This window comes from Acipenser ruthenus, chromosome 6, assembly GCF_902713425.1.
Source record: "Acipenser ruthenus chromosome 6, fAciRut3.2 maternal haplotype, whole genome shotgun sequence".
NCBI classification, from domain to species: Eukaryota; Metazoa; Chordata; class Actinopteri; order Acipenseriformes; family Acipenseridae; genus Acipenser; species Acipenser ruthenus.
In genome coordinates, this window is record NC_081194.1 from 10401864 (window position 1) to 10417568 (window position 15705).

Below are 15705 nucleotides of genomic sequence, written 5' to 3' on the forward strand. Positions count from 1 at the left end.
ATTTTCACAGTAAAAATGGGCAACAGTTTAAAAGTAAAAAGTGGGGTTTACCAAAACATCTTGATTTTGCATCTTGGTGTGTTAAGCTCAGTGTCTAAGCGATCGGACACACTTAGGGTAACGTTATCAATCTATACACCAGGGTTTAAAAGGATAAATTAACCAGATTGTTCTCGAAGTCATGTGCTTATGATGACTAGATGTGCCCCCAAAATATGTAATCATATTTCTTACAATATGCCTATTTGCTGTTTGTGAATATCAATATATTGAAAAACAGAACTTGTTTTGAATTACGCTGTGCATAGAATGGATTTGCGATGCAGTATGTAACAATGAAAAAACATGATCTGGTCACTAACATTTCATGAAATAACATGAGTGGCATAATTTAACAAACTTCATATATTACCTGTATTATTTTCAAGATGCTTTTGATTAATCTTTTTGGAAAATACACTGTATCTACAGTGTGTGTGTGTGTGTGTGTACATATTATATATATATACATATATATATATATATATATATATATATATATATATATATATATATATATATACAGTATTTTAACCAGTAAATGGCACTGGATATTAAAGCAGAAGTTATGCCTATAGTTTTGTGTGAAGGAATTGTATGGCGACCATAAAGACAAATCCTAATTTACTAGAAACACCAACCAATAACCACTGAAATCGAGTTTCAAGGAAAATATGATTTTGTCTTTTTAGCCTCACCAAAAAATAAAACACTGAAGCAAGAAAGAAAAAAAGAAAAAGAAAGAAAAAAGCTATCCAGCAAAAGCAAATCAAAGCAGAGAGCCTCACACATGAGTGAATCTGCACAGTCACACGAGCCATACTCACGTTGTTGGAACGAAGAGAGACTCTGCCTCCGCACCGAGCACAGAATTTCGTCTGGCAGTAGGAACACAAATGTCCGCAGCCGTCAGCAAACTTTGTTTTACGACAGATCCCGCAGGTCGGGGCGTCGTCCTTGTGCTCTCCCTGGCACCGGCGAGCATCTTCCCCAATCTTCTGAACTTGTTCCTTGTAGCTTTCAAATTGCTGGTGCAATCTTCTAATAACAGGTGCAAAAGGTTTATTTGTTAGTGATCTGTTTTAGTTTAATCAAGGATAAAAACATTTTAAAAGGCATTTCAGGCCTTGTGTAAAAGGGTTAAGACTAGTGTATTCAATGCAAAGTGTACTGTTGAATTGTACTTTTTACTTTGGTATTCATTTCAAATTGCACAATATTAAAATACAGTGGTGTACATTATATCTAGGGCTTCTGTGTTTTGTTTTTTATTCATTTCATTTTTCGGTGCTTATTTTTTAGCTATTTTTGTGTTTTATGTAAATCGTTTCTTTTTTGGGGCTTTCGCTTTTAGTAAGCGAAAGCCCCGAAAAAGAAACGATTTAGTTATGAAATTATTGTTTTTGTTTTTGTTTTTGGCTATTTTCAACAACAAAATCCCTATGGTCACGGACACATTCTTCTGGCGGTTTTGTGTGTAGGCATTTTTTTACATTTCGCCACAATTTGCAATTCTGTTTTAAATCCTCCGTAGTTTAATGTATTCAGAACGAATCAATCAGTGCGTTTACATGAGCATAAGAATTCCGATATTTTTCGGAAAACTAAGTTGTATTTTTTAATAGCCCATACTGAAGCAGCAAATGTTTTCAAGCTTTAAAATTACGTGATAATTTAAAATAATGTCTGCAAAAGAAACTGATATAGAACAGGATGAGCTGTTGGAAAGGCTGATTGCACATTTGTGGGGAATCTGAATACAGGTATAGGATAGTAATATTTTAATTTAAGACCTGACACTTAGATAAAGCACTTGTTATTGGATTGGTCTCCGTTCTATCGCAGAAAAAATGTCCGGTCTGTTAAAATCGTACTGGGTACTACAGTACTTTGCATGCGAAAATATCCTGCGTTTTCCGAAATCTTCAATCCATGTATACAGCTGAATTCTAATTAGACTTTCTATCGTTAATCATGTAAACACAGAAAAGTGACGTTTTAAGAAAATCAGTTTTCTGATTCAGTTTTCCGAAAACATTAGTTTTCGGAAAACACTTTGTCATGTAAACATACTGAATGACAGATACAAGTCAGGAAGGAGGGACACTGCGCAGCAGCACTGGAAAAGGTAGTTTGTTTTTGGTTTTTTTTGTAGTAGGTTTTTGTAAATGGGAAAGGGGTGAAGTCAGTGTGAATTGAGTAACCATTTCTAGTGTTTTTCCTGTGTTTTCTGGTGTTTATTGGCTATACACCGATTTACATTTTTTTTTGTATCAGGGGTGCTTTGTCGGTTTTTATAGGTTGACACCGAAAATCAGAAGCCCTAATTACATCATGTTGAATTATTAAAACAACACAAAAGTGACATCATTTCAGTAAATTTTCTGTGAAAAATTTTGTTAAACCAGAAACTTTTTTTTTTTTTTTTTTTTTTTTTACTGTTTACATGTTCAAACTTTCATAACATTAGTTTGTGTGATGTGATTATATAACTATACAGACAGCATGCATATTTAAATTATTTTAAATATAATACACAAAATACATCAAGAGCGTGCAAACTTTTATCTTTTTGTTGTGTTCTTGTGCTATTTTGGTGAGTGGAACTTTATTCATCTGGGACTGTGTTCTCAGTGAGCAGTCGACATGGTGTACAAAACTTAAACCCAAAAGATGTATAAAGCAATATATTATAGTGGAGATAGACAGCAAATGCCATAGCAAGAGACTAAGCATACGTTCTTTAAGCAACTGCTAAAACTATAGGCTGCCTCCAAATTAAATTGCTTAGTCTTGCTATGGGCCCGATACATATCCAGCAGACAAAAAAGAAAGTTAAACTGCATTGTTTCTCTTTGATCATCCCTTCCGATTGCCCCAAAGCGAGAATGACAACAATATAAATGTATCCATCTGGGAATAAGGCACATTCTACCTTAAATGAATCACATTTTCATTTAAAAGTACAGTATTATTGAATAATACCAATGTGCACAGGGAGATACTACATGCAGTATAATTATCTTTATTCCCATTGCATTGAAAATTACAGTGCAGGCAAGACATAACTGCAAGTGTACAACTTAGAGGTGGGGGAGGGGGGACACATTTGGTCCCTAGGGTTATATTATGAGGACCACTGCTGTACATGGTTAAACTCTGTACCACGATTACATCAAGTCTCTAAAGTCTACAACATGTCATGGTATTCTGTTAACCCTTTACTTTCATTAACTGCTGCATTGGCTTCACAAACGGCTGCCTTCAAGTGAAGAACACAATAGCCGTAAGAAGCGTTTCAATACGGGGCGCTATGTATTCATCAGAAGCTGTCATTGTAAGCTGAGTCATAGGCTGTCAGAAGCAGCCCTGCACATCAGGAAATCTGTGTGAAAAGCAGCTGTGGCTGAACTGCTGTGGTGCATTAAACCGAGATAAAAACTGAGCACTGCAGTTTGAATGCAGTTTTAGCATGACCGCCAAATACCTTTTATGGAAGCATTACTGCAGTTGAAACAGAGTGGTCTTAAGAGTGTAATAATATTCTTATCTTGCAGTTACAATGAATTATGAGTGTAGCTAAAGTGCCACAGCAGTGCATTTACGGTGGCAATATATTTAACACCCTAAAAGGTCTGGATCCAATGCATGGCTGTTGTCACTTTGCCTAATTTGTTCTTTAGCATTCAAAGAAATAACTTTATTTTTGGCCCATGATCCCTAATTATCCATAAAGTTTGGTGAGTCACTGGTTTCTCAGAATACGTATTGTACCCTTTCAGCCAGGATGCTATAGGTCTTTACATAAAGCAACCCTGAACGACAGCTGCTCTACATACAGAGATGTATAAATGTGTCAGTCTAGTCTAGGGGGGTGTGATACTGTATATACAATCTGTGCAAAGCCTTGTTTTTTTACGCATTTTAATTATGTTGCATCATGTGCCTGAACTGATGTGATACAATCACCAAGATAACATGTCAGGTTTGTGTGAAAGCCAACACATACAGCTGTAGCCACATGTCTTGAATCACCCTACAGAATAACAAAATGTTGCTTCATAAACCTGCTGAATAATGTTACGTTAACATATTGAATGACATACAGCTTTGTAGTTTTCCATATACTTAATGAAAAACTGAAAAAAAAAATTGAAATATGTGACATTTGAAATCTAACATGAAATACTGTACGACTATTATGGCTTCCGATAGACTTTTGCAATTTCCTTTTGTAGTTTCTTTGATTACATGATGCGAAATAAAATATCTAAATTATATTCATATATACAATTATGTCTCAATCCTAAAATCCTAGGTGATGCAAAACTTTTGGCAATAGCAGTGGTATCTTGCAGACTTTATATAGCCTCTGTGTCTGTATTTATACAACGCTCAAGGTCATTTCATCCAGGCGGACCACAGATAGCCATTCATATATTATGCAGCAACAGCACAAGTCCAACACAAACCATGTAACTACACCCTTAACCATGCAGTTACATTGCTAAACATGCTATCCCCAGATAAAATCTGCCTCACAATTAAATACGATGCAACTTATGTGTCGTGGTTCAGTTCAGACACTGCACATCAAGTTCCACAGCCGCCACAGTGCCGCCTCTTTCAACCTGAGCTCACAACATCAGTCCTTTCTAAACCCGCATGATAGAAGGAACAAAAACCTTTAATATCCAACGTGTCCCCTGGTAGCCCGCAGCTCCTGTTTACGAATGCTGGTGTGTTAAGTATTTCCTCGGTAACCAGGCGCTGCTACTTGGTTATTCTATATGTACGTAGGGTATTCTGTTTGCATTTCAAACAAATCATCCATGAGAGTGACTGTGCTACATATCGCAGGTGTCTTCCTTACGCTTTGTCCCACTTCTCTTTGCCTGCCCTTACTGCTGAGCTGACATCAGATCACAGACCACTGGCTTGGTTGGTCCACATCCTCAGAATTGTATTAACTCCCAAAATCTGCCTGATTGGCTCTATTAATCAATTTTAATTGGCTATGAATGATCCCATTCAAATCGTCCAACCATGATTTTTATGAGCCTCTCTTAGGTCTCAGCCTAGTAATGTTTCTTGTTTAGCTGTTATTATTAAGTGCCTTGAAATGCTGCAGTTAATGAGATGCACTTAAGCAGTGCTTGATTAAAATAATCTATGCTATGACATTATTAACTGATAAAGTTATGACAGGCCTCAAATCTCAGATGCCACCTTCAGATAATGTTCAAGGTGCTCCAAACTGTTACAAAAATGGTTTGTTTTACATGTGTAACAAGGTTGTGCCTTCACAAGCCCTTCCTCAAAGTAACAGCTGACATTGAAACGTTACTGTTTGGTTTCCCTGAACTAAAACTGAGCTTACAGTATGATATTCATACCTTCTTAGTTGCTGGCAGTAGCAGGAAGAGGGTTGTTTGGCTAACTTTTGCAAGACACGGTGGTCAGAAAGCTCCAAGGAGGGAGAGAGCTTTAGCATGCTGCTAAAACTACCTTAGGTAATATAAAATGGTAAGACAACAGAACAAACTGGGAGAGCATATAATGTTAAACTATTATTATTATTTGTTTATTTAGCAGACGCCTTTATCCAAGGCAACTTACAGAGACTAAGGTGTGTGAACTATGCATCAGCTGCAGAGTCACTTACAACTACGTCTCACTTGAAAGACAGAGCACAAGGAGATTAAGTGACTTGCTCAGGGTCACACAATGAGTCAGTGGCTGAGGTGGGATTTGAACCGGGGACCTCCTGGTTACAAGCCCTTTTCTTTAACCACTGGACCACACACTGGAATAATGTAGTTTTCAACCAAAAATCATAGTTTTGTGTAAATGTAAATGTACAGTCAGATTATGATTAACTGTCAGTTTTTATTTTTTTATGATGATTACACACAAGAGCACAATCATACTATTGCACACATGCACCATCTCTTAATGTCTATGCACAGGGGACAGATTAGGAAGGGCCACATCCTCTCCAGTTGTGTCTGATGTCATGGTGACCAGTAGTAGTCAATTGGCAGGTCCGACATTGCTTGAAGTCATATAGTATAATACATACAGCATTGCCTCATCATGTGCCTACTTTATTGCCTAATAGTTATTTAAAAACATGTTTCAGGGGTCACTGTGAAAAATCTTTTGCAATTTTAGCATATTCTTAGGATGTATGTACAACAATGCACAGCATCAATTGCCCTGGGTATATGGAATCCATTTGTAAGGGTGTTTGAAATAATTGTTGCAACAAACCACTGAGCTCAAGGGGATAGATTAAGACAAAATGTAATTTCCTATTACTTGCAGCAACACACAGTAGCTATTATTGTATTTTGCACTGTACTGTAGCAAAGAGGTACACATACTGTAAGCAGTACACCAGAATTACAAGAATATATCACATCCAACCGCTGAACTTATCTGAACAAACACTGGAACGGCTTGCATTTATAAACACACATCACCTGTTATTAGTTAATACATTTCCACCCTTCCCAGTGCATGAAGGCAACCATTTTTCACTCTTCACATTATTACTAATTTCAAGTGAGAGGCTTGAAAGCAAAAAAAGTATATTTTTAGATTTGTAGTTAATAAAGTACATTAGCAAGCCATCTACTGTACTGTAGGTTACACTAGTGGACCTCTCCAGCAGTCAGATTCTATGGTCTCTTACCTACTGACTTGAGCACAGGTATAAAACTGAACACCAGCTTGTGTGGCAGCAAAGAGGAGAGACCAACCGTCTGTTAGAAGACTGCAGTGGCAGTTTTACCATCTGTTTGATGTAGAGGGAATGACCGGTACCTAAGAGACAAAAGACCAACAGTAGCTGCCGAGTTTTGTGGTAAAGTGACTGAGTGACCAGAAACAGTAAGCCAATTACCTCCCGGTCTAACTGATTGATCCCAGGCTGTGTGGTCAATATGGTTCCAGTCTGCAACTGACATATAACTACTATAAATACATAACTCGGTTGCCTTTGAACACTCCCACCTATAGGTTTTCCTGTATTCCTATGTTACAGTTTCTCTAAACAAACAGCAGATGACAGCTGGCCTAAAATGCACCAATATATCCAGCAGGGTTCAACTACAAAACAGGAAAAAAAGCTTTCCAAGCCTCCCTGTCAGTGGCCTGGCTCTTTGGCTTGGGCCCTGTTTAATATATCTTCTTCAGCTTGCATAAGCACTTCAGTTTGGTCTCATACTACGTGGTAGCATATGGCATCAGCAGCATTGTGAAAGCTGAGCCTGTGTTGACGTCTAACTGCTGGCATGCCTGTCACTTATTCTACAGGAACCAAGCAGGACCTGCAATGCAGAGAGAGTCTGCTTCTCAGGACCAGCAGCGACTGAACAGGATTGGGTTCTGTATTGAGAAGTAGTGGTCTAGCCCTGGGATGCTCCAGTCCAACAAACAATCTCGACAGGTGTTACCCCTCAACAGGAAAGTTGCCAAACTGAACAGGAGAAACCTGTCTTAATATCAAGCTTACAAGGTTTTCAGGCCTATAGTATCATTAATACAGTTCCTAGTACATCACATTTATTCATTGGTCAAACTGCAACCCAATTACCGGCAAGTTCCCATCAACCTATTAGGTATATAAACCTAAATACCGTACTAATTGTATTCATTGCCCTTTTCTGCTCCTTAGCTACCTATCGAAGCGTCCTGTTGCAGTTCATTGACCTTAAACTTCAATCTCAGGGTCACGTATTCTGTACATTTAAAGCATGTAAAATATCGTATTAATTGTATTTGCTCTTTCTGCTCCTTCTAGTTACCTATTGTGGTCCTGTTGCAGTTCAAGGAGGGTTTTCTATCTTTCTTAAACAAAGTAAATCTGATAAATTAAGGCAAGGGGTAACTGTTCACATTGCTCGCACTAATTCTGTTTTCTGTCTACACGCGTCCATGCTGAGACATCTGTCCTTCAGACCCCCATCTGCGCCTCCGGACCTGCTGTTTCTAACTGCGCAGAACCTGCCTGTCTTCAGATCCTGGTTTTCTGCAAGACTCCAAGATCTCCAAAAGGAGATGCCTTTCTTCCTCAAACTATTTGTGCCATTCCTTCAGGATTGAAGCTGCAAGCACAGCTGCTCAGCGAAACATTCCTGCATGTCATCAAAAAGCTTGGTCGGTGGTCTTCAGATGCTTAATATTAAAGACATTCTCGTTGCCCAACAACACCTGGAACCTGCATCCTAATGAAGGATCCAACCCTACCATACCGCCACCCTCCCACCCAAGGGCACTCTGAGTGCTTTTCCTCTGCCACTGAGCACTGTATTACCAAATGACAGCAGTCTAATTGTACAGACAGGGTTGGATTAAAGGATGTGGGGGCCCTAAGGTAACCCATATTTTGTTGGCCCTATGCATATTATGGCGAATGGTGTTATTGGCATATTGGTTAATCCAGCCCTGCATTGAGGACCTATATCAGGCCATATTTTGGTGGCCACCTACATACTCACTCTTCCACAACAACCAGGGTACTCAAGGTATGAGGCTTGTTAAACTATTTATGCCTTTTTTTCCTTGTACCATATGACAGAAATGACATCTAAGTGATAATAACTAAATCTCACTGTTGTTAATGATAATTTCAATTTACATTCAAACATCTGTGGGAACATAGAACACAACATGATGCAATATGGATCACAGACATAAGAAAAAAGCTTCAGGCCCAGGCAGTAAAGTACAAAAGCCTTAGAAAGTGAATAATATAACATCCACTGGGGTTAATGGGTTAGTGGTTTTGTTAGTTTACCAGAAAGTCCAGCAGCTAACACATGTACAGTAGCAGCAGAATGGCCTCCTCTAGTTTGTAAACTTTCTTATGTTCTTTATATATATATATATATATATATATATATATATATATATATATATATATATATATATATATGCAAAACAATTCATTCTATGGACCAGTAGTAGCATTGTATTCAATAGAACAAAACAATCTAACTTTTTTTGTTTGTTTTTTGCAGCTGGGAGAGAAACAAACACTATGGTCTTAAACCGTTCTTGCCCGCTGCAGACATCCACATTTGAATTCCCTTCAGCCTCCTGCATTGTACATGTTTACCTTTACCTGCCTTTTTTTTTTCTAAAATTCCAACCCCCTAATTCTCAGTAATCTGAGAACCCCCTAATTAAAAAAGAACGCTTCTAAAATTTAAAAGAGGCATACTGTGCACATTTGAGACAGGACAGTTTGTTAAATTGGCCCTAAAACTGAAATAAATATGTAAATTGAGCATGATTCATACATTTTATCATGCAGACTGATGCCTCTGATGTAGAAATAGGGATGAATCTCTCCCAGGAGGTAGAGGGCGTGGAGCATTTGGTATTGTACAGTAAGCTGCTTGCGTGAGAGACCAGGTGTGCTGTAATCGAGAAAAAAAAGCCTAGCCGTCATAAATGAAAAAAATAAACTGAAAATTCTGCTGGTGGCCCTACGCTATCTCGTAATTTGCGTATATGTTAATCCGGCCTTGCATACAGACGTATCTCGGTCTATTTTAATAGTAATGATATTTTGTCATTAGGCTACAATGTCAAGGTTTGTCAAGCAGTAATCTGAGAAAAAACATTTTTTAATAGTGTATGACAACTGACACCTATGATCCAGAAGATTTACCAAAGGGGAATACCGTTAAGACTTTCTCAGAAATCTCAGGAATGTCTTTTCTGTTCAATACCAACCAAGTACGTCATGTGATTCCCACACTTCATCCCACAGGAAAGGTAAAGAACACAACAACATGAAGAGATGCCCTCATTATGCCACGCACTCTAGAGAACAGAGTCGGCTTTTCTGTATATCTCAGGGACCAGACTTCATATTCAGCCTCCTCCTGATTTTTATTTAGTATCTACAAACAACGGGCCCTGTTCAACAAGCTAACTCACGAGTCATTTAAAGAACATTTGTTTTTCAAAATCAAAATTTCATGCATAAAATAAAGTTTAATATTCATGAAACTGTTCTAGACTGTTCTTAAAGAAGCCAACAACAGCATCAAGCATTTTTATAAATATTAACTATTTAATCTAAAACCTATCTAATAAATATCACACTGTCAAATTAAATGATCTCAATACTTTCATTCTGTAATAATCCTGCTGGTATTTTCCACCAGGATTGATTTATTTACCTATTTATTAACATTACTACATACAATAAAACATATATTGAAATAAGGTCCACAAAACAAATCTGGTTTATACATTTTAGGGCATCTGTATTGAGATCTACCACTGTTTAGATCATTAAAAAATACCCTGAATATTAAAATAAACCCTGATGAGTTAAAGTTTCATGAATTTGGCTCTACTGTATATCTATAGCTTTGTCTTAAATGCCCTGCCGAGCTTTCTATTCTTCCCATGTGTGAGCCCCATTCGAATACAAATAGAATACACATTGCATGATTCAAAAAATGCATATTGTTCCCTCAGCAATAACTCACCCATGTTATACATATCCCATTTCTAACCCTATAATTCCCAAATTTCTCAAAAGAGACTATGCCAACACAAAGCAGACAAGAAAACTGTCAGTCATTGGTTCTTTATTTAATAGATTCAAAATGTGATCTACTGTACATACCTGTGCTACCCTCTGGCTTTTTACATAATTTGTACATTCAATGTCGCCTGTTGAGCCTTTTCCTGAAGAGCACTGGACAAGAACAGCATTTGAACACGGTGTGGTATTTATACAGTGCTGTAGATGCTGTGCCATGTGTGTTCTGGCTTACATGTAAAGAATATTTCAAGTGAAATGGAATAATGGGTCAAATGGGAGCCATGGCCGTGCCACCTTATAATTGGTTCCTCGCTCTAACGGGTTTTCTTACTGTATAATGAGAGAGCACTGTAATTGTAAATCAGTTCCATACAACTACTGTATGGATTTGACAGTATCTGTTATTGTCAGCTGCTCCACAGAAAGGGCTAACAGTTGGCACAACCCGGAAAGGAACCATTGATCCTAATCTAATCAGGTCCCACACTAATAGGGTCCACGTTTCATCAGAAAACACTGTTTCATATCAGTATACACATACTGTACACTACATTTTTGTCCACTCCAAAACATGAAAATGTCACCCATTGCTTAGATTTAAATATTTGTTAAAATGTTCTCTATTTTAAAGTAGAACATCATTTTATTACCATACACTGAGTTTAGCTGTATGTCCAGGCACACAACTGAACACATATGTTGTACAACATTTCAAATCTGTTATTTCCACACTTTATGACCATGAAGAATCCAACCTCATTATTAATGTTTCTCACTGATGCACGGATGTTTGCAGGACAGGCTTTGCTTCTCTAGCAAAAGCTGCTAAACTGACAGTAACAACAACAACAAAAAAATCAGTGTTTACGGGTCATTCTTTAAATAAGGCGCATTAGGGTCAGTAAAAATCTATAAAATCATTTTTAGGAGTTGAATGGAATTCATAATGCTGCTTTTCAGGCAACTTTATATTAGAGTTTAACACCTTCCATTCTCCCTGTTTTGCTTATGCATATTTTCATATGAGGAGTGCACTTTATGAAATAAAATGATTACACAATTGCAGAAATCTTACTTTACTGCATTGAAACCTGACCATAAGGACAGAGATCTGTGAATCCCTAAGACCATCATTAAGAACTACTCAACCAGAACAGAAGTAACTGAGCTTCAGACTGAAACAACAATTCAATGCTAGCAATAGATAAACTGTTTAAGTAAGCACTATCATTTGATGGTTTTTTTGTTTGCGAGTATGTGTGCACCAATATCAAGTATGGAAAATTAATTTCATTTTAAATATACTTACTCAAGCTTAAAATCTCCGGAGCAAAGCAACTGGAAAACACCAGTAATTACCAAGGAGCTATCAATACGTCACCTAGCTCTGGGATGAAAATGAAATAGAAAAACTGCCTAGAGCTTTATTTGTACCCTGTTACTGGGGAAATAAATACAAGCATCTCCAGCACGTATCATACCAACCTCAACGCTGCTCGATTCAGATGCATGGTGCAACCCTGCTTAGTCTTAACAAAATTAATTAGCACCTCTATATATATGCTGTGATCAGGGATTACTATTTCAGTGCATCTTCTGACATCCTGATGCTTGTCTGTGAAGTTTGTGTGAAGTGGTGCAAACCTGCATCAAGGTGTTTAACCTTCAAATCCAGCAATCGTAGCCAAAGTGACACGCACAAATTCTGATCCTGAACATGACTTGTTCACTTTCTACTCTTGGTGTTGCACAAATAAAAGTTAAAACATTTTTGCGGATACTCTTTGTTGCATATATCCTTAATTTATCCAGCACCGGATTTTAGCGAGTAGAGAAGGTACCTTAATTTACTGAAAAAAAACAAGTATAAAAAAAGTTTTTAATACTTTTATATCTTTTTATACCCAAAGTTCTTCAACACATGAAAAGGGGACCAGTGATTATGCTGCTAATGCTAACAAGAAAACCTTGATTAGCATTCCTTTTGACCCAGTTAGATGCAGTTAGAAAACCTGAATTTGAATCAACTTATGTATATTACATTATCGCATGGGACTCTGCTACAGAAAATAGCATCAATTATATTGAAGAAAGTGATACATTTTGTATTGTCTGTTTGCTAAAAAAATCTTTTAAACTAAGCAGTCAGCCAAAATGGAACACAGCCCTGAAAACAAAGAACAAAGGAACTGCTGACTGCATGTAGCACCTGCCAAAAGTGAACCACGTACACAAACTGTGTGTGTGTGTGTGTGTGTGTGTGTCTGTTGTGTATCTCTGCTGCAGATAAAATATCGGGAAAAGGTGGTTATAGCCTGTGAGACAAAGTGCAGTGGTGAAAGAAGAAGAGAGACCGCGAGAGGGAGAAAATATATCCCTGTTCTCACAAAATAACTTAAAGACTGTGTTGGACTACAGTTGTGGTTGAAGAACCAAAGAAGCAGACATCACATCAAGACTCTGCATTGTCATCGTGCATTTCAACAATTAACACTTCACAACCAAACACCGATTGAGTCAGGGGCTGTTGAGTAAAATCGAAGTTACGATTTCCGCAATAAACTTTTCCATTACTGTTATCCAATAAATTGTAGTTATTAATTGAACCATCCTTGTGCCTGTGTTGGTGTTCATAAATACATTTCCGATCTCTTTGAACTGAAATAATATTTGAAATTGGAAACTACTCAATTGTTCCTACATGGTTTACATGACCAAGAACTTTTGCAAGAGAGAGAAAAATTGCACCTGTGATCTACTTATTGAGGATCTATCCTCAATAAACATTGCAGTACAATGATCAATTCAAATAAAGCTGTTACTGTTGATTATGTATTTGTACTGAACATCATTAGTAATATTATAATCATGCAATTTCCCATTGACTACACATCCCAATGGTGGAATTCCCTGCCTAAGGGCACTGATGAATCAAGATTCATATTCTAAATTTAAATCCAAACTCAATCCTTTTTTTTTGGTTTGAAAAGGCTTACAGGTAAAATGCCTGGAGATGCTTGGTGTGAAAATGCTGTAAAGAAATGTATGTTTTATTGTTTAAACAAGAGAGGCTTCGTGTCTCTGAATCTCAATCCCACAATCCTGAGGGGGTGCTTTTCTTAGTAAGGTAAACAACAGAGACATCTCCTGTAGGAGGTAAAGCCTAAGAATGCAGGAAAGATTCTCCACAGGTCCATTTGTCTGCCTGTGGATCAAGAGAAGGCGTTGGCAGGAATTGCTAGAGGGTGTTTTTAAGTTCCGCCTCTGCAAACAAGGATCACTGTGGAGTGACGCCAGCATTTCACAGGGTTACTGACAAGAGTTCAAACAACAGAGCTATACAAAATCCAGTGCCTCCCCTCAACTCTCCGTAGAGTGCAAAGAGATTTAGTTGGCATGTCACCTGCCTTTCTTTGTGTAACACTGCAATCCAACACTCTATATATACCACAGACACAGTGTTTCTCATTTATAGTAGATTCTGATTCACTTGAAACTCCTTTTTGTTTGAGTGCCATTAAGATGCAGTGCATATAAAGAGGTTGACAGCAAGTAAAGAACCAGGAATTTGTGACTAAATAGGGTGCGATATTAAAAACAAAGAAAAAAACAAAAAAGAAAATGGATGCTTATCAAAATATTGTAGGAGTTTAACCTCCCTTCCCCTTCCCCCATGTTACTTAAAATAAATCAGCAGGTTGCAGAGTACCTCCATCATTCATGTCACACGCACGGGATGCACCACCATTAGCTGCTGCATACAAGATGCTGCTAGTTCTCCCAGAGGGTCTGGCTTCCCTCGCAATCACAGCACTTGAGAACTCTTTAAGGGAGAGGTGGTGGATCACAACGCATGGCAAGCAGGAGCAGACAGTGGTCTGTTAGGATGCAGGCACATAATGGTATATGTGCACTGGAATGCTTTGTTTTAGGGTTTTTTTTTCTCATAGTATAGCAGTAACCCTTCACATATCACAATGCTACATGAAATGGACCTTATAGACTATTGTGTATGATTAATAATATGGTGAGATGATCATGATGCTGACTGACTTGTTATATACTCTGCTCAATTTACATACAACTTATTTCCAGATTTCAAAACAAATACAGTACACATGTTAAACTTTCATGCTGGTCCATTATCAATGCTTTACAGTTTCTCCTGTCCCTCCAGTCATAACACGTGTCCCTGAGGATGTGGGCATGAAGCTTTCTTCAATCACAGACATTTACATCTGCTATGACAATGTTGGAACAGTGGTAACACCAAAAACATAGCTGACTATGGTTCATTCTGATCACTTCTCCCTCACATAGGATGCTCTTATATTCGTTTTGCTTCTCGTAGTTCTCCATTTTGCAATGAAATGTAGTTTATTTAGTCTTACTCCAAGGGAAACTAGCTTCAGTTTAATAAGAAATAATAATAATAATAATAATAATAATAATAATAATAATAATAATAATAATAATAATAAATGGCTCTGTTTAATCAGCTTTGATTTGCAAAACATTCTTTTTTTAGCTAAAGTTCTGTTACACAAACTAGAATTTAAAACTTTATACAACCTTATTAAATTACCAGGATCAAAACAGCTGCAAGGATGTTCACCCCCAATTTTTTTTTTTTTTTTACTGCATATACATTTTCATCATACAGTATCTCAAAAGCCTCTCTATTCGCTTAAGATTATGCAAGCAGTAAACTCTCTCAATGGCTTCAAGGGTGTCTTGTTCTTGTTCTGCGATTGTTATGAATGACTGGCGATCAATGACAGTCAATGAACGCCACCTGCCCCCTCAAGCCCTTCCTCACTGATCTGCATGCACACCACAAAGTGAGCTGCAGCAAGGGCACTCGACTACTGATGAAGATTCAATTCAAAGATCAATTCGGTGGGGTTCTCCTATTCATGACCAATAAAAAAATCATTTGATCTCTAAGCATTTGTTTGGGGATTCAGGATATCGGGTTTCTAAAAATGTTCCAGTTGGCATTTATATATGCATCATGCATTCCCCCCCCCCCCCCCCCCCCCCCCCCCCCGAACAAGAATCATAAGACAGTTCTGTTAATATTCATTGCAAAG

The 15705-nt window shown here is 37.6% G+C and overlaps 1 protein-coding gene and 1 long non-coding RNA gene across 40 annotated transcripts in view; one reads left to right on the forward strand and one right to left on the reverse strand.

The window, feature by feature from the left end:
• LOC117411104 (regulating synaptic membrane exocytosis protein 1-like) overlaps positions 1 to 15705 on the reverse strand; it is a 130783-nt gene that overhangs the window by 96166 nt on the left and 18912 nt on the right. For all 39 annotated transcript variants that reach the window (XM_059024965.1, XM_059024966.1, XM_059024970.1 and 36 more), the window contains one exon: positions 867 to 1080. In XM_059024965.1, the coding sequence (XP_058880948.1) occupies positions 867 to 1080 (214 nt within the window). The remainder of the gene's footprint in view (positions 1 to 866; positions 1081 to 15705) is intronic.
• Positions 1012 to 10028, forward strand: LOC131737256 (uncharacterized). The gene is made up of 3 exons (XR_009328838.1): positions 1012 to 1090; positions 7360 to 8570; positions 9066 to 10028. It is a non-coding gene; the product is annotated as an uncharacterized LOC131737256 (long non-coding RNA).